Source organism: Oncorhynchus masou, chromosome 24 (genome assembly GCF_036934945.1).
Source record: "Oncorhynchus masou masou isolate Uvic2021 chromosome 24, UVic_Omas_1.1, whole genome shotgun sequence".
Classification (NCBI taxonomy): domain Eukaryota; kingdom Metazoa; phylum Chordata; class Actinopteri; order Salmoniformes; family Salmonidae; genus Oncorhynchus; species Oncorhynchus masou.
The window spans coordinates 6,881,721-6,908,815 of NC_088235.1; the positions used below are offsets into that span (position 1 = coordinate 6,881,721).

General features: G+C 44.4%; 3 protein-coding genes across 3 annotated transcripts; all 3 read left to right on the forward strand.

Moving 5' to 3' along the window:
* Positions 1-939: 939 nt before the first annotated feature.
* LOC135511545 (homeobox protein HMX3-like) lies at positions 940-2,559 on the forward strand. The gene is made up of 2 exons (XM_064933029.1): positions 940-1,255; positions 1,836-2,559. The coding sequence occupies exons 1-2, from the start codon at positions 940-942 to the stop codon at positions 2,447-2,449; spliced, it is 930 nt and encodes a 309-aa protein (XP_064789101.1). The 3' UTR covers positions 2,450-2,559.
* A 1,908-nt stretch (positions 2,560-4,467) lies between these two features.
* Positions 4,468-5,642, forward strand: LOC135513375 (homeobox protein HMX2-like). Its single transcript, XM_064936301.1, has 2 exons — positions 4,468-4,747; positions 5,107-5,642. The coding sequence occupies exons 1-2, from the start codon at positions 4,468-4,470 to the stop codon at positions 5,640-5,642; spliced, it is 816 nt and encodes a 271-aa protein (XP_064792373.1).
* A 16,312-nt stretch (positions 5,643-21,954) lies between these two features.
* On the forward strand, positions 21,955-26,886 carry LOC135511546 (mitotic checkpoint protein BUB3-like). Its single transcript, XM_064933030.1, is given in 8 exon segments — positions 21,955-22,054; positions 22,874-23,068; positions 23,558-23,627; positions 23,742-23,893; positions 24,133-24,291; positions 25,723-25,900; positions 26,323-26,393; positions 26,395-26,886. Coding segments are annotated over 7 exon segments (975 nt in total). The 5' UTR covers positions 21,955-22,054; the 3' UTR covers positions 26,545-26,886.
* Positions 26,887-27,095: the final 209 nt, after the last annotated feature.

The window sequence follows — 27,095 nt, forward strand, 5'->3', positions numbered from 1 at the left end:
AAGCCCCCCATTCACCCGTCAACAATGACTTACAGTTTCACCCTATTCATGTTGTACATGCACTGCTAATGAGTAGACCTGTCATTACAACCAATTAGGAAATGTGTTTACTTATTAAATGCCTGTTTGACAGTAAGTAATTGTTAGTAACGTCTGAGTGCATTACCCATCCACTTCCATTTTGCTTTCTAATTGGACTTCATGGCCGAAAACACGCCCATCCCATTCAGCCTGGAGCGGGGGTCACACAGTCTGGGTGGACTTGTCGGTCAGTGCAAAAATAGATCCTTGGGACGTTCCTACCCTCAACCCTATACTTAAGCCCAACCTTAAACCCTATACTTAAGCCCAACCCTAACCATATTAAATGTCAATTGGGGATGTCCCAATTTCCCGCCGAGCAGGCCTACCCTGCCTACTACCCTGCTCCTGTCCCCTCCCTCCCTTCCTCTGCACTTCTCTGCTCCCCCGTAGGCCTACCCTACCTATTCTTGTCCTCCTGTCCCCTCCCTTCCACTGCTCTCCAGTTTCATCTCAAATCCCATTTGCCATTGTAGCCTACATGCCCAATCGCCCAGGACTGCTTGCATTTAACAGTTTTATGTAATCGTTAGTAGAATGCCGTGCAAGTCTGACGCATTGATCATTGTGCCATTTATCATTGCTGCGATCATTCCAGGACAGACCTGCCTCAAGATTTATGCTACATTTTACATGTACATGTTGGTCATTTAGCAGATGCTCTTATCCAGAGTGATATACAGTAGTGAGTGCATACATATTTTCGCACTTTAAAAAAAACAAATTGTTTTCTTAATTCTCAAAGCATTCAAAAAAATAGGCTTATGTTTTACTGAAACGCCACGTTTGGGTAACCGGAATAAAGCAACAATATCTTCAACTATTTCTCTTGACGTTTGTTTACTGTGAGCCATTCAAATGGACAATAAACATTCACAAGCGAAGGCAGAGACGGCACAGGAGACCCGTCCGCCCGCTAAAGACTCACCTTTCTCTATCAAGAACCTGCTCAACTTCGACAGTAAACCTTCCAAACCGAAGACGCTGCTTGCCGCCACCAAGGGACTATTGGAAGGAGGTTTCTCTCTCTCCCGGATCGGTGATTTAACTTTTCCTAGTTTTGACATCCCAGCCCAGAGATTTGGATTATCGGCGCACTATTTGGAACGACCGTCGGCGTGGTGGTATCCCTACGCGCTTGGCACATCGGGACACCATCTATACAGGACCGGAGGTAGATTACTCCCTTACATTCAATCGGTTCTGATCATACATTCTGCTCATTGGTATACCTCAAATAATGTTTTGGTTATAACGGATTAAATAAGACTACAACGTATTTTCAAATAAATTATGCTGCTATAATACTTGATATTCGCAATACTCCTCGGTTGGAATAATAGTCAGACTAATGACTAGTACTTTTTATTTTATTTATTTCACCTTTATTTAACCAGGTCGGCCAGTTGAGAACAAGTTCTCATTTACAATTGCGACATGGCCAAGATAAAGCGTAGCAATTTGACACATACAACAACACAGAGTTACACATGGATGTATAGGTGAACTATGTCTTAAGTAACCTTCATATTATCATGAATCTTCCGTCGAATATTGCAAAATGTCCCCCAACAATTAGGCCTACTGCCTCAATTTGACTCACCAGGCGATTCGGGTCCTTTTAAGAAAATGTACTTGGATGAGTATAATCAAATTGTTAACTATAGTGGTTTAAAAAAAAGTCATTTATGTTTATTTTATGGTTGCATTAATGTTTTCAATGAATGGTAAACATTGTCGTTTATTTCGTTTAGGGTTTGAGAAGGCCATCGTGCGAGACACACCATCAACAGGCGGGGACCGAGACACACCGGAGCTGCTGCGAAAATCACCCGACCCAGACGACCAAGAGGACGACAAAAACAAAAGTACTGATGATATCGTTCTGGAGGAGAGTGATGGGGATGAACCAAAGAAGGAAGTAGAGTTGGTGAATGACTGGAGGAAAATGAAAGACGAGAACTCGGATAAAAAAACGTGTAGGAAAAAGAAAACGCGGACAGTCTTCTCAAGGAGTCAGGTATTTCGGTTGGAGTCGACGTTTGATATGAAACGGTACCTCAGTAGCTCGGAACGGGCAGGCCTGGCGGCATCCCTACACCTCACAGAGACCCAGGTGAAAATCTGGTTCCAGAACAGAAGGAACAAGTGGAAACGACAGTTGGCCGCGGAACTCGAAGCGGCCAATCTGAGCCACGCCGCGGCCCAGAGGATAGTTCGCGTTCCCATATTGTACCACGACAACACCCGCTCAGAAACGGGCAGCGCTGGGAACGTGTCAGTCAGTCAGTCTCTACTAACATTCCCTCATCAAATGTACTATTCACATCCACTAGTCACATCCGTGCCGCTGCTGAGACCAGTTTGAGAGACTCATTTATTGTGTTGATATTTCTGTATTTGAATTTATGTATTACAAACATTATTAGGCCTATTTTTATTTATTTTTAATCTATGATAATAGTTGGTGTTGGTTAAAAGGCTTTGTATATTGTCCAGGTCTATTATGACATGTTGTATTTATTATTATTATTATTATTTGTATTCCCATATCAAAAACTGAAATATTTCCTCCTAATCAAATAATTTCATATTAAATTGTTGTGCGTCCAAAGTAATCTAAACATTTGGTATTGATTTTGCTTTAATTTAACTGATGGGTTTTATAAATGTTTTTAAACAGGGTGGAACGTATAGGTCTGTCTCCGTGTAGCCTACGACATTTTACAATGAATTACATCGATGTTTTGTGTGAGATTAGAACAAATCCTAAGTAAAGTTAATATTTCATCATGTATAGCCGTTTATGTGTAATAGTTATATAGTTCTACTGTTCGCTTCACGTACACGGTATAATGGCTCACAGCTGAAAAATAACTGCTACTTTGACCTATATCGTTTTATAGCGCAAGACAGTGAGGACAAATCATATGTTCTTAAGTATGGGAAAGCATAGGCTACACGTCTCACAATGTTATCGCATACTTTTACTTGCTGTCAACGCGATAAATAAACAAAATAAATAAACAAAAATCCGTGACAAGAGTTTCACATAAATGGCCAAAACATGGAGATTTTTTTTATTTTTTTTACATTACATCTATAGGGCGGCAGGGTGGTTAGTAACCAAAAGGTTGCAAGTTCGAATCCCTGAGCTGACAAGGTACAAATCTGTCGTTCTGCCCCTGAACAGGCAGTTAACCCACTGTTCCTAGGCCGTCATTGAAAATAAGAATTTGTTCTTAACTGACTTGCCTAGTAAAATAAAGATTAAATTAAATACCTTTAATAAAACGTTGGCTGTTTCGTATCAAATACAGTATGTCCTTGCATTAGATTGAATTTTAGAGTTAAACATAGCGCTCCTTTGGGGAAACATTTTATGTGTCATTCATTTGAAGGGATTTGGAATTCATCAAGACAATTTGAAGGCTTTAACTTATAGACAACAAAAGCATAGCACGCATTTTAATGAATAAAATAATGTAATATAATAGTTTTTCGCTAATTCTATTTCTCTATTGTCAGAGGATGACTCATCCCAGAGATATCCTACTGGGCACATACGTCTATTCCTCGTTGGTTCAACGTAATTTCGTTGAAATGGCGAGGAAACAACGTTGATTCAGCCAGTGTGCTCAGTGGGATATGACTCTGGACAAAACAATAAATGATGTCAACATAACTGATATCAAAACACATATTTCAATAATTTCTTGAATTTGGCCCATAGGCTATATATAGATAGGCCTAAAGATTAAGAGATGTCTTCACAAAATAAATTCCATTTAATTTATTCTGGTATTTTCAAGAACAGAATGGTGAAATCGCCAAAGGCCAATTTTCAGACAGAAACAAGGCGAACATTGGCCTTTCCGAATCCGTCTGAGAGGATTAAGGCTTGGTTTCACATCTCTGTACGGAATAAGTACAACGAAATCAGCTCACTCATTTGTAACAGACAATAATTAATCTCCAATTAGTGGCAATAATACAGCACGGAATAGTGGAAATTCAAAATAGAGCTATATGTCTACAACACTTGATCTTGAAGTGCATTTTCATTTGTAATATTCAAATATTGACTGTGGAACTTTGGGTAAACGGCAGGTGTGCATAGCATTAATTTGTTGCAGACTGAGTTGGGTTGGGGAGCGCTTTGGTGCGTGTGTCTCTCTCCAGCACGGTTTAAAATGACCGGGTCTCTTCCCAGCTTGTGATTGGTCCATGAGAATCCTACCTACGCGCAAACAAAGTAACTGAACGTTGTATGTGAGTGATGGTACTCGGGGAATTCAGACATAACTTTGCAGAAGGAGAACAAACCCGCTTCTGAAAAAATATCCAACGGGTTCCACATTTATTGCCTGAAGTTAAAGGTTCTAAATGTTTATCAGAATGAAGAAATCTGAAGACAGTGGCAGTAAAGTGTCATTTACCTCAGTTTCCAATTTCACTATTCAGTCAATTCTTGGAACTGTGTCCGAGGACGCGCACAAGGACAGTTGTAATTCCCGTTCCAACGCGGGGCTGCTGCAGAGACAACGCATGCGCTCCGTGTCTTCAGAAGGATTCAGCGGTGGGGAGGATTCGACAGACTTCTACCCTTTACCCGGAGGAAAGAAACCACGCAATGACCTCAACGATCTCACACTTTCTTGTCTCAGTAAGTGAAAATGCTTTATAAAATGTGTTTTATGTTGGGCTAGCCTACTTGATTGTTATTCTGATAACAATGACACATTATATTAAACCTATAACTATTATTATTACTATTGAACGATGTAAGATATTATGATAAAGAATGACAGACTACAGCAATTGTTTTATTTCTTTGTTTATTAGAAGTCTAATTAGAGATTTTTCGGCTACTGATAAAAAATATTATTTTCAACTGCTTGATGGAAGAAGAAAAAAGTTACTTGATTGATTTTAAATGATGCTGTGTTTTTAACACAATAACAAGATAGCCACGTTTTTTTATAATAAACAATTGGATTGATTACCGTGCTTGCACTATTTTAGGTGACAAAAACAGACTAATTCTGGGGCAAGAGATGGTGAAGAGACATCAACTTTTTCATGATTATAAAGAAGGTGACCAGAGATACTACAACCAAACATCACCTGCTATTTCAGAGGGAAAGGGTCATATTGACGACGACGAAACATCCAACTCATCAAGGAAGAAGTCTCGGACCGTATTCTCGCGGAGTCAGGTTTACCAACTAGAATCGACGTTTGACCTGAAACGTTACCTTAGCAGTACAGAACGAGCGAGTCTCGCCTCCAGTCTCCAGTTGACAGAGATACAGGTGAAAACTTGGTTCCAGAATCGGAGGAACAAGTGGAAACGTCTGCTTTCTGCGGAGATAGAGGCGGTGAACATGGCTCACGCATCATCCGCACAAACTCTGGTTGGGATGCCGTTCTTCTTCAAAGAGAATTTCCGGCTACGGATTCCTGTCCCTGGATCAATGACTTTCCCTACACCTCTATGTTATCCAGGGAGCAACATGCAAGCTTTACCTGTGTACAATTTTTATAATAAAATTGAATAGAATGATTGCCAGATAGCCTTTTGTAGTCTAATTCATTAAATTACAAACTATTTATATTGCCATTATTAGGCTGTGCCATGGGCCTATTTTATTACAACACACCGAATCATAAATAACCTGACAAAACAATGTCTACATATCCGTCCACTGCCTCCCAGTGTATTTTCTTCTCTCGATTCTTAGAAAAACGTTCTGGATCGAAACAAAAATTGTTATATTGTTTGCTTCATATACTGTATGGCACCCCGCAGGGGTTCTTCTTCACTTAACCACAATTGGTTCCATATAAGAACCCTTGGGTCCCATATAGTATTCTATATGGGATTCAATACAGGGTTCTGGAACCAATTTCGGTTCTATATAGAACCTTAAGCGGTGCCATACATGAAGTAAGCATATATCCCTTTATGGTTCTATCCAGAACCCATTTTCATAAAATAAGGTTATACCGGTAGGTCACGTCATTCAGTCCCGTCCTATCAGGAAACAATACCGTTTTTATGAGTTACAAATTTCATAACAAAAGTCGCAAAGGTGAGAACATGTTACATTGAAAATGTGTGTGTGGGCCATTTCATGCTGTATGATTTACCTGACGCACGAAAAATGTCACGAACTGGCTGATGCAAACATTAAATGCCGGTAAATTTGTATAAATGCAGACAGAAAATGTGTTCATTCGACATGGTGGGATCTTTTTGTGTCGGTAAAATGAATTATGATGAGAAATAGCGGTGGAAATGCCTTTAAGCGCAAATATTGATATAATAAACATTATATCGATGTAAACTTGGGAGTCACGCAATATGCCGTGTGGTCCTCCCAATTTGACTCAGGAAAGCATGCAGTTTATGAGGCTGCAGATTAAATAATGATGAACTTCACAGGATGGTGAATGTGCAAGGTGATTAGCTTGATGCTCCTTTACATTAAATATAATCAGGCAAAAAGTCAGTTTGATGGAAACACATCTCTGATGGGAAAATGCGCATATAGTTCGTTTTAAATAATACGTACGATTTGGCTGTTGGGGGGCAAGGGGCCCCGTAGCTCCGGTAAAATCATGGACAACTACGTGCCATTTTCAAGGGATTGTGAAATACATGTTAAAACTATTTGGTTTTAATATCATCACCTATTGAGGATAGTCAGAGGATAGGGAAGTTACACTTCCCGATTATTCCATACAAAACAATTGCCTACATTTAGCGCTGTCACAACAAGTAACTTCATGCTTTTCGTGATCAGTAAACATCAATGATCGTGTCATTTAAGATAGGTGAAGGCACATATCCATTTGATATGTAGTGAGCAAACAATATCATTTAACTTGCTTCACGAGAGATTAGGCTTTTGGAAAAAGCTTAACATCGGCAGGTCCTCGTCCTGGTAAAGTTGACGGACTCCTGTCATTACCACTATAGATGGAAAGCAAATCAAACAATATTAGGATATAGCCGTCTAGTTTATTCCCTGAACGTTCGCTTGTTAACTCCCGTTCTGCCAGTCATTCTGTTAAAGGTCCCCAAAGCACACACATCCCTGGGTCGCTCCTCTTTTCAGTTCGCTGCAACTCGCGACTGGAACGAGCTGCAACAAACACTCAAACTGGACAGTGTTATCTCCATCTCTTCACTCAAAGACTCAATCATGGACTCTCTTACTGACAGCTGTGGCTGCTTTGTGGGATGTATTGTTGTCTCGACCTTCTTGCCCTTTGTGCTGTTGTCTGTGCCCAATCATGTTTGTACCCTGTTTTGTGCCTCTACCATGTTGTGTTGCTACCATGCTGTTGTCATGTGTTGCTGCCATGCTATATTGTTGTCTTAGGTCTCTCTTTAAGTAGTGTTGTCTCTCTTGTCATGATGTGTATTTTGTCCTATATTTTTATTTAATTTATTTTTAATCCCAGCCCGGTCCTGCAGGAGGCCTTTTGTCTTTTGGTAGGTCGTCATTGTAAATAAGAATTTGTTCTTAACTGACTTTCCTAGTTAAATAAAGATTAAATAAAATAACACAAATTGACATGATCTGTTATTAGCTAGCTAGCCAATTTGACGTGATCCATCAATCAATCAATGTAGCCTGTCTGTCAGCAGAAATCCTAATGAAATATGAAACAATATTGAAATTGTTATGTACTTGAGTGAAGACCCAAAAGCGGTTTTAACAGAAAACAGAGTTCTTTAATGAAAAACAGGAATGGCATAAATCCTCTTCCAACGTTGTCAACGGAACAAAAAGAACGTTAGTATAGTGCAGGATGCACCTGCCAGGCAGACTCCGACAGGATAGGACAAGGTGGAAGCAAACGAGACGACAGCTTGCTTCTGGCATCAAAAACACAAACAAGAATCAGACACTGAAAGTAGCAGGAACAGAGAGAGAAATAGAGACCTAATCAGAGGGGAAGAGAGAACAGGTGGGAAAGAGTGAATGAGCTAGTTAGGGAGATGTAGAACAGCTGAAGAATGAGAGACAGAGAAGGTAACCTAAAAAGACCAGCAGAGAGAGACAGAGTGAAGAGAAAGGACAGGAACAGACATAACAAGACATGACAGTACCCCCACTCACCGAGCGCCTCCTGGCGCACTCGAGGAGGAAACCTGGCGGCAACGGAGGAAATCATCGATCAGCGAACGGTCCAGCACGTCCCGAGAGGGAACCCAACTCCTCTCCTCAGGACCGTACCCCTCCCAATCCACTAGGTACTGATGACCACGGACCCCGAGGGCGCATGTCCAAAATCTTACGAACCCTGTAGATGGGTGCGCCTCGACAAGGATGGGGGGAGGGACGAGCGGGGGCGCGAAGAACGGGCTTAACACAGGAGACATGGAAGACCGGGTGAACGCGACGAAGATAGCTGGAGAAGAAGTCGCACTGCGACAGGATTAATGACCTGAGAAATACGGAACGGACCAATGAACCGCGGGGCCAACTTGCGAGAAGCTGTCTTAAGGGGAAGGTTCTGAGTGGAGAGCCATACTCTCTGACCGCAACAATATCTAGGACTCTTGGTCCTATGCTTATTAGCGGCCCTCACAGTCTGCGCCCTATTACGGCAAAGTGCCGACCTGACCCCTTCCAGGTGCGCTCGCAACGCTGGACAAAAGCCTGAGCGGAGGGGACGCAGGACTCGGCGAGCTGAGATGAGAACAGCGGAGGCTGGTACCCGAGGCTACTCTGAAAAGGAGATAGACCGGTAGCAGACGAAGGAAGCGAGTTGTGGGCGTACTCTGCCCAGGGGAGCTGTTCTGACCAAGACGCAGGGTTACGAAAAGAAAGACTGCGTAAAAATGCGACCAACAGTCTGATTGGCCCGTTCGGCTTGACCGTTAGACTGGGGATGAAAGCCGGACGAGACTGACGGAAGCCCCAATCAAACGGCAAAACTCCCTCCAAAATTGAGACGTGAACTGCGGGCCTCTGTCGGAAACGACGTCAGACGGAAGGCCATGAATTCGAAAAACATTCTCGATAATGATCTGAGCCGTCTCCTTAGCAGAAGGGAGCTTAGCGAGAGGAATGAAATGAGCCGCCTTAGAGAATCTATCGACAACCGTAAGAATAACTGTCTTCCCGCTGATGAAGGCAGTCCGGTGATAAAATCTAAAGCGATGTGAGACCACGGTCGAGAGGGAATGGGAAGCGGTCTGAGACGGCCGGCAGGAGGAGAGTTCCCAGATTTAGTCTGCGCGCAGACCGAACAAGCGGCGACAAATCGACGCGCGTCACGTTCCCGAGTGGGCCACCAGAAACGCTGGCGAATGGAAGCGAGCGTACCCCGAACGCCGGGGTGGCCGGCTAACTTGGCAGAGTGGGCCCACTGAAGAACGGCCGGACGAGTAGGAACGGGAACGAACAGAAGGTTCCTAGGACAAGCTCGCGGCGACGGAGTGTGAGCGAGTGCTTGCTTTACCTGCCTCTCAATTCCCCAGACAGTCAACCCGACAACACGCCCCTCAGGGAGAATCCCCTCGGGGTCGGAGGAGACCTCAGAAGAACTGAAGAGACGAGATAAAGCATCAGGCTTGGTGTTTTTGAGCCCGGACGATAAGAAATAACAAACTCGAAACGAGCGAAAAACAGAGCCCAACGAGCCTGACGCGCATTAAGTCGTTTGGCTGAACGGATGTACTCAAGGTTCCTATGGTCAGTCCAAACGACAAAAGGAACGGTCGCCCCCTCCAACCACTGTCGCCATTCGCCTAGGGCTAAGCGGATGGCGAGCAGTTCGCGATTACCAACATCATAGTTACGTTCTGACGGCGATAAGCGATGAGAGAAAAACGCGCAAGGATGGACCTTGCCGTCAGAGAGAGAGCGCTGAGAAAGAATGGCTCCCACGCCCACCTCTGACGCGTCAACCTCAACAACAAACTGTCTAGAGATGTCAGGTGTAACAAGAATAGGAGCGGATGTAAAACGATTCTTAAGAAGATCAAAAGCTCCCTGGGCGGAAACGGACCACTTAAAGCACGTCTTAACAGAAGTAAGGGCTGTGAGGGGAGCTGCCACCTGACCGAAATTACGGATGAAACGACGATAGAAATTAGCGAAGCCCAGAAAGCGCTGCAGCTCGACACGTGACTTAGGAACGGGCCAATCAATGACAGCCTGGACCTTAGCGGGATCCATCTTAATGCCCTCAGCGGAAATAACGGAACCGAGAAAAGGGACAGAGGCGGCATGAAAAATGCACTTCTCAGCCTTCACATAAAGACAGTTCTCCAAAAGGCGCTGAGGACGCGTCGCACGTGCTGAACATGAATCGAGAGAGACGGTGAAAAAATCAGGATATCGTCCATGTAAACGAAAAACAAAAATGTTCAGCATGTCTCTCAGGACGTCGTTAACTAGTGCCTGAAAGACAGCTGGAGCGTTAACGAGGCCGAAAGGAAGAACCCGGTATTCAAAGTGCCCTAACGGAGTGTTAAACGCCGTCTTCCACTCGTCCCCCTCCCTGATGCGCACGAGATGGTAGGCGTTACGAAGGTCCAATTTGGTGAAAAACCTGGCTCCTGCAGGATCTCGAAGGCCGAAGACATAAGAGGAAGCGGATAACGATTCTTAACTGTTATGTCATTCAGCCCTCGATAATCCACGCATGGGCGCAGGGACCCGTCCTTCTTCTGAACAAAAAAACCCCGCTCCGGCGGGAGAGGAGGAGGAGACTATGGTACCGGCGTCGAGCGAAACAGACAAATAATCCTCGAGAGCCTTACGTTCGGGAGCCGACAGAGAGTATAATCTACCCCGGGGGGGGGAGTAGTTCCCGGAAGGAGATCAATACTACAGTCATACGACCGGTGTGGAGGGAGAAGTGGCCTTGGAACGACTGAACACCGTGCGCAGATCGTGATACTCCTCCGGCACCCCTGTCAAATCGCCAGGCTCCTCCTGTGAAGAAGAGACAGAGGAAACAGGAGGGATAGCAGACATTAAACAGGTCACATGACAAGAAACATTCCAGGATAGGATAGTATTACTAGACCAATTAATAGAAGGGTTATGGCGCACTAGCCAGGGATGACCCAAAACAACAGGTGTAAAAGGTGAACGAAAAATTAAAAAAGAAATGGTTTCGCTATGATTACCAGAGACAATGAGGGTTAAAGGCAGCGTCTCACGCTGAATCTTGGGGAGAGAACTACCATCTAAAGCGAACAAGGCCGTGGGCTCCCTAACTGTCTGAGAGGAATGTCATGTTCCCGAGCCCAGGTCTCGTCCATAAAACAGCCCTCCGCCCCAGAGTCTATCAAGGCACTGCAGGAAGCAGATGAACCGGGCCAGCGGAGATGGACCGGAAAGGTAGTGCGTGATCCAGAAGGAGAGGCCTGAGTAGTTGCGCTCACCAGTAGCCCTCCTCTTACTGATGAGCTCTGGCTTTTACTGGACATGAGGTGACAAAATGACCAGCGGAGCCGCAGTAGAGACAGAGGCGATTGGTGATTCTCCGTTCCTTCTCCTTGGCCGAGATGCGGATACCCCCAGCTGCATAGGCTCAGCATCCGAGCCGGCGGAGGAGGGTGGCAGTGATGCGGCAGGTGGCAGTGATGTGGAGAGGGAGCAACGGAGAACGCGAGCTCCTTTCCACGAGCTCGGCGACGAAGATCAAACCGTCGCTCTATGCGAATAGCGAGAGCTATTAAGGAGTCCAGACTGGAAGGAACCTCCCGGGAGAGGATCTCATCCTTAACCTCGACGAGGAGACCCTCCAGAAAACGAGCGAGCAAAGCCGGCTCGTTCCAGTCACTAGAGGCAGCGAGAGTGCGAAACTCAATAGAATAATCCGTTATGGATCGATTCCCCTGACATAGGGAAGACAGGGCCCTGGAAGCCTCCTCCCCAAAAACAGAACGGTCAAAAACCCGTATCATCTCCTCCTTAAAGTCCTGATACTGGTTAATACACTCAGCCCTCGCCTCCCAGATTGCCGTGCCCCACTCACGCGCCCGTCCGGTAAGGAGAGAAATGACGTAGGCGATGCGGGCTGCGCTCCTGGAGTAAGTGTTGGGCTGGAGAGAGAACACCACGTCACACTGAGTGAGGAATGAGCGGCACTCAGTGGGCTCCCCAGAGTAACACGGCGGGTTGTTGATCCTGGGCTCCGGAGACTCGGAAACCCTGGAAGTGGGCGGTGGATCGAGGTGGAGTTGGTGAACCTGTCTTGTGAGGTCGGAGACTTGGACGGCCAGGGTCTCAACGGCATGTCGAGCAGCAGACAATTCCTCCTCGTGTCTGCCTAGCATCGCTCCCTGGATCTCGACGGCGGAGTGAAAAGGGTCCGGAGCCGCTGGGTCCATTCTTGGTCTGATTCTTCTGTTATGTACTTGAGTGAAGACCCAAAAGCGGTTTTAACAGAAAACAGAGTTCTTTAATGAAAAACAGGAATGGCATAAATCCTCTTCCAACGTTGTCAACGGAACAAAAAGAACGTTAGTATAGTGCAGGATGCACCTGCCAGGCAGACTCCGACAGGATAGGACAAGGTGGAAGCAAACGAGACGACAGCTTGCTTCTGGCATCAAAAACACAAACAAGAATCAGACACTGAAAGTAGCAGGAACAGAGAGAGAAATAGAGACCTAATCAGAGGGGGAAGAGAGAACAGGTGGGAAAGAGTGAATGAGCTAGTTAGGGGAGATGTAGAACAGCTGAAGAATGAGAGACAGAGAAGGTAACCTAAAAAGACCAGCAGAGAGAGACAAGAGTGAAGAGAAAGGACAGGAACAGACATAACAAGACATGACAGAAATGGGGATCATGTTAGCTGACCTCGCTAGGTAGGCCTACATTGGGGATCCTGTTAGCTGACTTCGCTAGGTTGGCCTACATTGGGGATCATGTTAGCTGACTTCGCTAGGTTGGCCTACATTGGGGATCATGTTAGCCAACTGCACATAGTTGTTCAACTGTATATACCGTATTCCGGTTAGGCAGGACATTACCGTGTTCCAGTTAGGCGGTACATTAGCGTGTTCTGGTTAGACGGTACATTACCCTGTTCTGGTTAGACCGTACATTACCGTGTTCCGGTTAGACGGTACATTACCGTGTTCTGGTTAGGCAGTACATTACCGTGTTCTGGTTAGACGGTACATTACCGTGTTCTGGTTAGACGGTACATTACCGTGTTCTTGTTAGATGGTACATTACCGTGTTCTGGTTAGATGGTACATTACCGTGTTCTGGTTAGGCAGTACATTACCGTGTTCTGGTTAGGCAGTACATTACCGTGTTACAGTTAGACGGTACATTACCGTGTTCTGGTTAGATGGTACATTACCGTGTTCTGGTTAGACGGTACATTACCGTGTTCTGGTTAGGCAGTACATTACCGTGTTCTGGTTAGGCAGTACATTACCGTGTTACAGTTAGACGGTACATTACCGTGTTCTGGTTAGACGGTACATTACCGTGTTACAGTTAGACGGTACATTACCGTGTTCTGGTTAGATGGTACATTACCGTGTTCTGGTTAGGCAGTACATTACCGTGTTCTGGTTAGGCAGTACATTACCGTGTTACAGTTAGACGGTACATTACCGTGTTCTGGTTAGATGGTACATTACCGTGTTCTGGTTAGGCAGTACATTACCGTGTTCTGGTTAGGCAGTACATTACCGTGTTACAGTTAGACGGTACATTACCGTGTTCTGTTTAGATGGTACATTACCGTGTTCTGGTTAGACGGTACATTACCGTGTTCTGGTTAGACGGTACATTACCGTGTTCTGGTTAGACGGTACATGACCGTGTTCCGGTTAGACGGTACATTACCGTGTTCTGGTTAGGCGGTACATTACCGTGTTCTGGTTAGGCCGCAGAGAGAGGCCGGCTTGTTGGTGTGCTGCCAGCATATCGCAGCATGGTTTGATACTGGGTCAAGAATCCAGCAAAGCAAGTTTGTATGAAGGTCTAGATATTACATTTGTAAATAGTAATATGCTCTAAAACGCTCTGGTGACAAACAAACTTTGCTGCCCTGTTTCCAATCGTCCACATGGCTGGGAGAACCTATTCAGGTAGGTAAATATATTTTGAAAATGTACAAACAAAACAATGTATTATTAGCTAACTAGCTACAGTGCAGGCTTACTCAAATGAGCTGCTAACATGGCTAGCTAACTATCTAGCCAACTTTACATACTGTATAGATAGCTAGCTAAGTGAATTAAATATCACCAGCTACCTAACTTCATATTCGCTAGCTATCTTGATGCATTTGTCACTGTAAAATAACATCTCTAAATGCATTTGTAGGTAGCTAGCTAACAGCTATAGATGAGGATGATAGGATAGCAGCCCCAAATGTCAAAGTGAGAGAGTAGGCTATTCTGGATAGGACAGGTACTTTTGTCTAGTTCCTGTCCCTTGGAAGTGAGGATGGAGATTATAGTAACATAGTATTAAGTGCGGTCTAATTTGAGTATAATTGATGTCTTTATCTTGTGTGGTTTTCTGTCCTCAGATACAGAGAGCCGTGAAAGCCTGTCTAGATGAAGAGGTCTCAGTGAAGAGCAGTGGCTCTCAGTCCTGGGGACTCAGATACAGAGAGCCGTGAAAGCCTGTCTAGATGAAGAGGTCTCAGTGAAGAGCAGTGGCTCTCAGTCCTGGGGACTCAGATACAGAGAGCCGTGAAAGCCTGTCTACAGATGAAGAGGTCTCAGTTAAGAGCAGTGGCTCTCAGTCCTGGGGACTCAGATACAGAGAGCTGTGAAAGCCTGTCTACATATGAAGAGGTCCCAGTAAAGAGCAGTGGTTCTCAGTCCTGGGGACTCAGATACAGAGAGCCGTGAAAGCCTGTCTACAGATGATGAGGTCTCAGTGAAGAGCAGTGGCTCTCAGTCCTGGGGACTCAGATACAGAGAGCTGTGAAAGCCTGTCTAGATGAAGAGGTCTCAGTTAAGAGCAGTGGCTCTCAGTCCTGGGGACTCAGATACAGAGAGCCGTGAAAGCCTGTCTAGATGAAGAGGTCTCAGTGAAGAGCAGTGGCTCTCAGTCCTGGGGACTCAGATACAGAGAGCCGTGAAAGCCTGTCTACAGATGAAGAGGTCTCAGTGAAGAGCAGTGGCTCTCAGTCCTGGGGACTCAGATACAGAGAGCCGTGAAAGCCTGTCTACAGATGATGAGGTCTCAGTGAAGAGCAGTGGTTCTCAGTCCTGGGGACTCAGATACAGAGAGCCGTGAAAGCCTGTCTAGATGAAGAGGTCTCAGTGAAGAGCAGTGGTTCTCAGTCCTGGGGACTCAGATACAGAGAGCCGTGAAAGCCTGTCTAGATGAAGAGGTCTCAGTGAAGAGCAGTGGTTCTCAGTCCTGGGGACTCAGATACAGAGAGCCGTGAAAGCCTGCCTACAGATGAAGAGGTCTCAATGAAGAGCAGTGGCTCTCAGTCCAGTTCATGAGGACCAGGAGGGGATCTGCTGCTCGCCGCCGTGTCCAGGAGGAGAAGTCTGCTTCTCTACATGATATTTCAAGGATGGGGTCCAACAACGCAGTAAGAGAGGCAATCCGTGTGCGAGAGATTTTCAATCTCCTACTTCTTCGAAGAGGGTGCTGTTCCCTGGCAACACCATAGACTACACTATGCACAACCAAAGGCTATTTTAAGAGGGTGCTGTTTCCTGGCAACACCATAGACTACACTATGCACAACCTAAGGCTCTTTTAAGAGGGTGCTGTTCCCTGGCAACACCATAGACTACACTATGCACAACCAAAGGCTCTTTTAAGAGGGCGCTGTTCCCTGGCAACACCATAGACTACACTATGCACAACCAAAGGCTCTTTTAAGAGGGCGCTGTTCCCTGGCAACACCATAGACTACACTATGCACAACCAAAGGCTCTTTTAAGAGGGCGCTGTTCCCTGGCAACACCATAGACTACACTATGCACAACCTAAGGCTCTTTTAAGAGGGTGCTGTTCCCTGGCAACACCATAGACTACACTATGCACAACCAAAGGCTCTTTTAAGAGGGTGCTGTTCCCTGGCAACACCATAGACTACACTATGCACAACCAAAGGCTCTTTTAAGAGGGTGCTGTTCCCTGGCAACACCATAGACTACACTATGCACAACCTAAGGCTCTTTTAAGAGGGTGCTGTTCCCTGCCAACACCATAGACTACACTATGCACAACCAACGGCTCTTTTAAGAGGGTGCTGTTCCCTGGCAACACCATAGACTACACTATGCACAACCAAAGGCTCTTTTAAGAGGGTGCTGCCGCTGGCCACACCATAGACTACACTATGCACAACCAAAGGCTCTTTTAAGAGGGTGCTGTTTCCTGGCAACACCATAGACTACACTATGCACAACGAAAGGCTCTTTTAAGACGGTGCTGTTCCCTGGCAACACCATAGACTACACTGTGCACAACCAAAGGCTCTTTTAAGAGGGTGCTGTTCCCTGGCAACACCATAGACTACACTATGCACAACCAAAGGCTCTTTTAAGAGGGTGCTGTTCCCTGGCAACACCATAGACTACACTATGCACAACCAAAGGCTCTTTTAAGACGGTGCTGTTCCCTGGCAACACCATAGACTACACTATGCACAACCAAAGGCTCTTTTAAGAGGGTGCTGTTCCCTGGCAACACCATAGACTACACTATGCACAACCAACGGCTCTTTTAAGAGGGTGCTGTTCCCTGGCAACACCATAGACTACACTATGCACAACCAAAGGCTCTTTTAAGAGGGTGCTGTTTCCTGGCAACACCATAGACTACACTATGCACAACCAAAGGCTCTTTTAAGAGGGTGCTGTGCCCTGGCAACACCATAGACTACACTATGCACAACCAAAGGCTCTTTTAAGAGCCATCCACATTGCAATAAGAGTATTCTTCCATTTACTTAAATGCAGTTATTCAATTCCCAGTTTCTCACCCTTTTGATTTCTACTTCTCAGGTAAGGTTGTGATGTCTGTAAAACAGAACAGGCTATTTTAAGTCACCCATATTGAAACTATGTAGAACAATTAGACCCCCTATAACCCACACACTCATGTATCAATCTGATTGATGGATTGTGTTGAGCAGTGAGCAGGCTCAGGTGTATAACTGTGGCTCTTTCCACCTTCAAAGAACATACAAGAGGGCCAACCATTGAGAATAGGAAGACACTTCATTATTTCTATAACTACACTATATTGTTTGTCCTTGTGTGTCTGTACATGTTTTTTAGCATAAAGTCCTCTGCAGCCACTTAGTGTGGTGTGGACACCAGGTGAGGCCACATACACAGCTTCCTGTTGAACACTGTCTCTTTAACTACCTTATTTTCTCAATAACAGTCTCTCTCCTTCACTTCATCCTTCTTTTCCTTAAATCATCTAGGTTATATCAGCTGTGTCGGCGAACCCCTCGCGCATCTGAACTGGCTGACAGAGAGGGCACAGCATGATCAGAGGTGAGAGGTCACTTGGTCAGGCCAACAGGGAAGTATTATTAAAGAGATGCTTTACATTGAAATACAGATAGAGATGCAGTTGTCCCAGAGTTAATGATCCCAGGTCAGTTTATAATATACAGGAAGTATTACTAAAGAGATGCAGTAGTCCCAGAGTTAATGATCCCAGGTCAGTTTATATTATACAGGAAGTATTATTAAAGAGATGCTTTACATTGAAATACAGACAGAGATGCAGTAGTCCCAGAGTTAATGATCCCAGGTCAGTTTATATTATACAGGAAGTAATATTAAAGAGATGCTTTACATTGAAATAGAGATGCAGTAGTCCCAGAGTTAATGATCCAAGGTCAGTTTATATTATACAGGAAGTATTATTAAAGAGATGCTTTACATTGAAATAGAGATGCAGTAGTCCCAGAGTTAATGATCCAGGGTCAGTTTATATTATACAGGAAGTATTACTAAAGAGATGCAGTAGTCCCAGAGTTAATGATCCAAGATCAGTTTATATTATACAGGAAGTATTACTAAAGAGATGTAGTAGTCCCAGAGTTAATGATCCCAGATCAGTTTATATTATACAGGAAGTATTACTGAAGAGATGTAGTAGTCCCAGAGTTAATGATCCCAGGTCAGTTTTGTATTTCACCTCCTGATGATTATGATGACTGACCATGTTACAATAGAAAACATATAAAAAACACAAGGCTGAAACATGCTAATTCCATCTGTCTCTCGTCTGCAGGTATGATTTGATGTGAGAGAGGATGCCAACCCCCAGTCCCGTCATCGTCACCTCACCCGCTCTTAAGATAACCTTTGGGCCGACGAGAGACTCTATTATGTCATTGTGATGAACTGAGAGAATATTCGGGTAGCACTGTGATTCATTAATCATGTGCTGTCTTCCCTGCTCCTCTCTTCTTACCTCTTTCCCTTTCTGTCTTTTGCACCTCTCTCACCACCTCGTTCTTCCTCTGTTTTTATAACGCACAACAGATGTGCATTGAAGTAAAGATTGAACTTATATTTATAATATAATATTCCAATTATAATATTTAAAATGCATGTATTTATAACACTTGGATAATGAACTTCTTTCAATAAAGCGTTTCACATTCTCTACTGGTTGAAATTAAGTCTCGTTTGATGAAATAGTGCACCTGTCCCGTGTTTATCAGATCAATGCAGATGAAGGGAATTAGATGAGGAGATTAACTGTTTTTAGAGTATTTACATGACGCATAAGAAGTGTAGTGTACTGTTTTAAAAATATATATTTCTGTATATATATGAATTACAAATCAGCCTTAAACGAGTTAAATCCTGTTTCTAGTCTATTAGTTACAATGTGTAACCACTGATGTCTCAGGACCAAGACTGGTAAACCCTGTTGAAGTGTATAATTGTAATACATACATGAAGACACAGCATCATTCAAAGACTGGAGTTTGATACACCTGGTATTGGATATGACTGAAAAACCATCTCAAAGACATTCATACCTGAACTGCACATTTATTTGCCATGGTAGAGTACATGATCAGTGAATATATTAAACGTACAGGCTACAATGTGGGGATCTCATGCATGGTAATAACTACAGTACATGATCAGGGAATATATTAAATGTTCAGGCCACAATGTGGGGATCTCATGCATGGTAATAATTACAGTACATGATCAGTGAATATATTAAATGTACAGGCCACAATGTGGGGATCTCATGCATGGTAATAACTACAGTACATGATCAGGGAATATATTAAATGTTCAGGCCACAATGTGGGGATCTCATGCATGGTAATAATTACAGTACATGATCAGGGAATATATTAAATGTTCAGGCCACAATGTGGGGATCTCATGCATGGTAATAACTACAGTACATGATCAGGGAATATATTAAATGTACAGGCCACAATGTGGGGATCTCATGCATGGTAATAATTACAGTACATGATCAGGGAATATATTAAATGTTCAGGCCACAATGTGGGGATCTCATGCATGGTAATAACTACAGTACATGATCAGGGAATATATTAAATGTACAGGCCACAATGTGGGGATCTCATGCATGGTAATAACTACAGTACATGATCAGGGAATATATTAAATGTTCAGGCCACAATGTGGGATCTCATGCATGGTAATAACTACAGTACATGATCAGGGAATATATTAAATGTACAGGCCACAATGTGGGGATCTCATGCATGGTAATAACTACAGTACATGATCAGGGAATATATTAAATGTTCAGGCCACAATGTGGGATCTCATGCATGGTAATAACTACAGTACATGATCAGGGAATATATTAAATGTACAGGCCACAATGTGGGGATCTCATGCATGGTAATAACTACAGTACATGATCAGGGAATATATTAAATGTTCAGGCCACAATGTGGGGATCTCATGCATGGTAATAACTACAGTACATGATCAGGGAATATATTAAATGTACAGGCCACAATGTGGGGATCTCATGCATGGTAATAACTACAGTACATGATCAGGGAATATATTAAATGTACAGGCCACAATGTGGGGATCTCATGCATGGTAATAACTACAGTACATGATCAGGGAATATATTAAATGTTCAGGCCACAATGTGGGGATCTCATGCATGGTAATAACTACAGTACATGATCAGGGAATATATTAAATGTTCAGGCCACAATGTGGGGATCTCATGCACGGTAATAACTACATGTATATAGGACTTGCATCCTTGGCACAAAGTTATTATATTCTACTCAATCTATAGGCTTCATTAATGTCATTCAGACTGTTTTGAAGATGATACAACTGGCTATGATAGCTGAGGTTCATAGCTTGGTTCTGAACTAATATGTATACCAAACATTTTAAGGTCCATATGTGGCCGATGTGAAATGGCTAGTTAGTTAGCGGTGGTACGCTCTAACAGTGTTTCAGTTGGTGACGTCACTCTCTCTGAGATTTTGTGGCGCGATGGGTAACGATGCTTTGTGAGTGACTGTGGTTGATGTGTGCAGAGGGTCCCTGGTTCGAGCCCAGGTTGAGGAGAAGGACGGAAGCTATACTGTTACACATACACAGATCGGCTACACATCCAGGTATTGTTATCCACAATAAGCAACAAAATAGTTAGCTAGCTATGTTATTTCATCTATCTGCATTGCATGGCAAGGCAAGCTTACAAAATTGTACACTCAATTTGCAGTGAATTCTTCAGCTAGCTAGATTCTTTACATCCACTGTTTCACAAGACGACAGCCTGGTTTGCTGGTTGTTTCAGGTGTCCCTAAAACATGAAACAACCAGAATTATAATTTCATACTCTTGTCACAACACCCATAAAGCTATCTAGCCAATGTTAGCTAGTCAGCTAACTTGCTAAATCACGATTTTTGTAAATTAAATTAACTAACATATTCCCCTCAACTGGACATTTTTTGCATGATTCTTTATGACATTATAATCACATTTACTTCCATCCTAGTATTTTTGTCAGCCATTATTGCTGAATAAAGTCTACAGCCTTGGGTCGCACAGCTTCAAATTTGTCATGGGAGCCACTCGATATGATTGGTCATTGCCCAGCGGTCGCGCGGGTGATTTGCATACATTTGGGTAAAAGTTTATATTTTTCACCGCCTCCCACGCCATGTTCGCAAGCCCCCGAAGGTCCCCGCCCCCTTCCATTGAAAATGAATGGGAAGCGGTGTTTCACCGCGTCGCGTCTTGTGCTTGTGTACACCGGGCATGAAGTACCATGGCAAATGCGCCATTCTGCTGCTTGACGGACAGAGCCCACAAAACATGGGAAATTAACCAAAACCACTCACACTTGTCATATTTGTTCAGTTTCATTTTATATCTCTCAAATATAAAGTTAATGGCGGCCAATATTGAGATATATCGCGAGGCTATCCTACATATCTGAAATTACATGATTATTACTGGTTTACTGGTCGTGAAAAGCAAGCAGTTACTTGCTGTATAACTTTAAAGATTATTTGCGCAATGGAATAATTTGACATTTTGTAGGTCTGACTATGGTCTTCAAGAGGTGATGATATTACAACCAAATACTTCACATTTATTTAACAATACTTCTAAAAACGACAACGGAGTTGTCAAACGGGGTTTTTGATACTGTCATTTGAAGTATGTCCCCTATCACATGACCCATTGTACTCGACAACGGAGTTGTCAAACGGGGATTTTGATACTGTCATTTGAAGTATGTCCCATATCACATGACCCATGTACTCGACAACGGAAGAGAACTTTCAAAGAATCACGAGCCAGGCGGGAAAGTTGGTTATTCGTTCTGACCAATCAATTCACTCGTGTAGCAACGCCGCTGCGGAGTGTCTTCAGCGGAGAGGACGAGGTAGCGAACGTATTAAGAAAATAAACGAGTTATTTTTTTCTTCCAATTTTATACCGAAGGAGATACTTCAGCGTAAACCAAGAACGGTGAGTTAAAAAACAAACATCTAATTCATTGACGAAACAATATAGCTAACGCATGATCAATCTATAGCTAGCTTGCAAACGGCTAGCCAACCGGAGAGAGTTGGCTTGCATTCACCATCCACGCTTGCTAGTTAGCTAATATTAGCAGCTAACGTTAGCCAATGTTACCAGATATAAAACAGCTGATTAGCTAACGTTAGCCAATGTGCAAGTAGTTGAGACCAAGTTGGCTAGTTATTGCGGACCAACTAGCTAGCCAGTTATGTATACTAGCTAGTTAATTACATTAGCTAGCCTACCTACCCACCTAGCTTGTTAACTTGCTATATTTTCTGCACACCCAATTCATGTTCTTGAATTTCCAGGACTGTAACGTTCTCGTGTATCAAACTTTACAGGTCATGTTGCGTTACATGTTGGCAGGTTTGTTTACTTCGCCAACACAAGTATGGCAGCTTAGCTAGCAAGATAAGCATTATATTACCTGATCATGTTATGGTTTTCAAGAGATCCATCCCGGCTTTCTCCATCTACTTCAGGGGTCGAACTACTCTACAGGAAAGCTCCCTACCCTCCTACAGAATCGCCAGTATTTTTTTTTAACCTTTATTTAACTAGACAAGTCAGTTAATTAAGAACAAATTCTTATTTTCAATGACGGCCTAGGAACAGTGGGTTAACTGCCTGTTCAGGGGCAGAACGACAGATTTGTACCTTGTCAGCTCGGGGGTTTGAACTTGCAAACTTCCGGCTACTAGTCCAACGCTCTAACCACTAGGCTACCCTGGCCTAATAGTCTAATCTGTTCTCTCCCTGTAGATGACTGGCTCGAACGAGTACAAACTGAACCAGGGACCAGAGGACAGTATCTCTGCTGTGAAGTTCAGTCCCAGTACGGGCCAGTTCCTTCTCGTGTCCTCTTGGGACTGTACTGTCCGGCTCTACGATGTGGCAGGAAACTCCATGAGGATCAAGTATTCTCACCTGGCACCTGTGCTGGATTGTGCTTTCTATGTAAACAAGTTTTTAATTTGTCATAAGTGTTTCCATAGTAATCAGTTACTCGATTTTAAATGCAGAGTTGTCTACTTTGCCACACACAGACACAGATATAACGGATGTGTAACGGCTAGCTAGTTAGCGGTGGTGCGCGCTACTAGCATTTCAATCGGTGACGTCACTCGCTCTGAGACCTTGAAGTAGTAGTTCCCCTTTGCTCTGCAACGGCCGCGGCTTTTGTGGATCGATGGGTAACGATGCTTCGTGGGTGACTGTTGTTGATGTGTACAGAGGGTCCCTGATTCGCGCGAGGGGACGGTCTAAAGTTGCACTGTTATATATATATCTCACACACACACACACACACACACACACACACCAAGAAGAAGAAACATGACAATATTGTTAAAAGTACATTTCTACAAACAGTGTTACAATGTAGTCAAAATGGTGTGTGTCCCCCCGGTCAAGGAACACGTTTGAGTCATATCTCTTCTCTTGTAGGACCCTACACATGCCTGGAGCGGAGGCTTGGACACGCAGTTGAAAACCCACGACTTGAATACAGATCAAGGTGTGCCTGTCACTATATCACCACTGAATTGTGTGCTTCCTGTTATTACTAAATGAAGTGTTGTTTTTTTTAAATGTTTTTTTTACGGTCCATATTTCTCTCCCTTGTGTGTAGATACAATAGTTGGGACACACGACGCCCCCATTCGCTGTGTGGAATACTGTCCAGAGGTCAACGTCATGGTAACAGGTAGCTGGGATAGGTCAGTCAGGCTGTGGGACCCCAGGACCCCCTGCAACGCTGGCACCTTCACACAACCTGAAAAGGTGGAGCTATCAAAACTCTGTATGAAACATTCCTGGGCTTTTATATGTCTGTTCATAAAGACCAAAGCAGACATTGACCTCATTTTCAATTCTGATTTTAAAGTTTAAAAAAAATATGGTATAGTCCGTTTTTGTTGAGAATGGGACATACATACAGGCATATGGACATTGAGAGAGAGATTGATTGTGAGACACACATTTTAAGACTGTTCTCATGTCTCTTGTCTCTTTTAACGAAGGTGTACACCCTCTCTGTGGCTGGTGACCGGCTCATAGTGGGGACAGCAGGGAGGAGGGTGTTGGTCTGGGACCTGAGGAATATGGGCTACGTCCAGCAGAGGAGAGAGTCCAGTCTGAAATACCAGACACGAGCCATCAGGGCCTTCCCGAACAAACAGGTAAACCTCTAGTCTAGCTCAGTACCAGACATTAGCCATCAGGGCCTTCCCTAACAAACAGGTAAACCTCTAGACGAGCTCAGTACCAGACACGAGCCATCAGGGCCTTCCCTAACAAACAGGTAAACATCTAGTCTAGCTCAGGAGCCACCAGGGCCTTCCCTAACAAACAGGTAAACATCTAGACGAGCTCAGTACCAGACACGAGCCATCAGGGCCTTCCCTAACAAACAGGTAAACATCTAGTCTAGCTCAGGAGCCATCAGGGCCTTCCCTAACAAACAGGTAAACCTCTAGACTAGCTCAGGGCCTTCCCTAACAAACAGGTAAACATCTAGTCTAGCTCAGGAGCCATCAGGGCCTTCCCTAACAAACAGGTAAACCTCTAGACTAGCTCAGGGCCTTCCCTAACAAACAGGTAAACCTCTAGTCTAGCTCAGTACCAGACATTAGCCATCAGGGCCTTCCCTAACAAACAGGTAAACCTCTAGACGAGCTCAGTACCAGACACGAGCCATCAGGGCCTTCCCTAACAAACAGGTAAACATCTAGACTAGCTCAGGGCCTTCCCTAACAAACAGGTAAACCTCTAGACTAGCTCAGTGCCCCCCCCCCCCCAGACCTTTCACTATTTAGTTGTATCTCTGAACTATCTCACCTGATTGACCTATTGAATGGGGCTTGATGATTAGTTGACCAGTTGAATCAGGTGAGCTGGCTGTGGAATAAGGTGAATTCACCAATTTGTAAGTCGCTCTGGATAAGAGCGTCTGCCAAATGACTTAAATGTAATGTAAATGAATAGTTAAATACATGGAACTGTTGGGGACCTGAGGAGAGCTTGGAGAATCCCTGGTCTAACTGGGCTGGGAACAAGGTCATATCACAATACTAAACGTCACTGAGAGGTTGGAGAATCCCTGGTCTAACTGGGCTGGGAACAAGGTGATGTCACATCACAATACTAAACGTCACTGAGAGGTTGGAGAATCCCTGGTCTAACTGGGCTGGGAACAAGGTGATGTCACAATACTAAACGTCACTGAGAGGTTGGAGAATCCCTGGTGTAACTGGGCTGGGAACAAGGTGATGTCACAATACTAAACGTCACTGAGAGGTTGGAGAATCCCTGGTCTAACTGTGCTGGGAACAAGGTCATATCACAATACTAAACGTCACTGAGAGGTTGGAGAATCCCTGGTCTAACTGGGCTGGGAACAAGGTGATGTCACAATACTAAACGTCACTGATATGATGCTTTTATCCACCGCAACGTACGGTGACATCATACATGTTTCAGTAGGCCTATGTGATCCCCTTGCGGGACTTGAACCCATGACCGTGGCCATTGCTAAGTGCCACACTAACCAGCGGAGCCCGACAGGACCACACATCGTTGTCTTGTCTGGTGTTTATTGTCTGTTTTTGAAGGGCTACGTGCTGAGCTCCATAGAAGGACGTGTTGCTGTGGAGTACCTGGACCCCAGCCAGGAAATGCAGAAGAAGAAGTACGCCTTCAAGTGCCACCGGTTGAAGGAGAACGGCATAGAGCAGGTCTATCCCGTCAACGCCATCTCCTTCCACGGTGTCCACAACACCTTCGCCACAGGTGGGATACTTTCTATTGGCACTAATACAACTCGGCAGTCGTTCGTCGTTAAGACTGCTTTTGAAATGTTCAACTACAATAAAAAAATAAAATATATTGATCCAGAAAAAAAATCCCCCCCCAAAAAAACAAGAACATAATTTTATATTATATAATTATTTGATCCAGAATAAATAAAATAAATAAAAACAAGGATCCATGAAGCTTGATTTTATTTCCTGCATTTTTATGGTCTATTATCATGTGACCTTTTTTGGATTCATATCGCCATGGTTACACTCCAAGGGAACACTTGATGAATGATTAGCCTCCCGGATTATAATCTTATAAAAGTCGTGTAACTACTCTGTCGATAAATTTCCATTTTCGTTCCTCCGGTTGACCTTGAAAACCCCCCCCTCTCTCTCTTGTCCTTCGACCAGGTGGTTCAGACGGCTTTGTGAACATCTGGGACCCTTTCAACAAGAAGCGCCTGTGTCAGTTTCACCGCTACCCCCACGTCTATCGCCTCCCTGGCCTTCAGTAACGACGGCTCCACGCTGGCCATCGCCTCCTCTTACATGCAAGAGCAGGGAGACATCAGCCACCCGGAGGACACCATCTTCATCCGTCAGGTCACGGACGCCGAGACGAAGCCCAAGTGAGTCGGGACGGTCTCCTGATCTGATTCACACCGTGGGGCCCCGATCTGATTCTGAAACCGCGCTGCCTCGGGTAGTTTCTTTCCGCGTTGTCTTCTTTCAGCACTGTGAGCTACAGCAACCATGATCCATGATTTACTTCATGGTGGGTCCAGCCCAGTACGGCTCGGCCCTATAGTGTGAAGCAGAACATCCAGTCCACATCCCGGTGCTCTTGTCTGGCCTGCACCGCCACACTGCCCCTCACACTATTTTGGTACATATGAATGGCAGCATTGACCAGGAGCAGGCAGCTGGTATTTATCAGGCCATCTAGCTCTCTCTAGCGCTCTCTCTCTCTAGCTCTCTCTCTCTAGCTCTCTCTCTCTCTAGCTCTCTCTCTCTCTAGCTCTCTCTCTCTCTCTCTCTCTCTCTAGCTCTCTCTCTCTAGCTCTCTCTCTCTCTCTAGCTCTCTCTCTCTCTCTAGCTCTCTCTCTCTCTCTAGCTCTCTCTCTAGCTCTCTCTCTCTCTAGCGCTCTCTCTCTCTCTAGCGCTCTCTCTCTAGCGCTCTCTCT

What these genes read in the sequence shown, in the direction of transcription:
- LOC135513375 (XM_064936301.1), top strand. Translation starts at nt 4,468, where the DNA reads ATGTTTATCAGAATGAAGAAATCTGAAGACAGTGGCAGTAAAGTGTCA. An exon ending in TCTCACACTTTCTTGTCTCA is followed by an intron (nt 4,748 to 5,106) that starts GTAAGTGAAAAT and finishes GCACTATTTTAG; the next exon opens with GTGACAAAAACAGACTAATT.
- LOC135511545 (XM_064933029.1), top strand. Translation starts at nt 940, where the DNA reads ATGGACAATAAACATTCACAAGCGAAGGCAGAGACGGCACAGGAGACC. An exon ending in CCATCTATACAGGACCGGAG is followed by an intron (nt 1,256 to 1,835) that starts GTAGATTACTCC and finishes TATTTCGTTTAG; the next exon opens with GGTTTGAGAAGGCCATCGTG.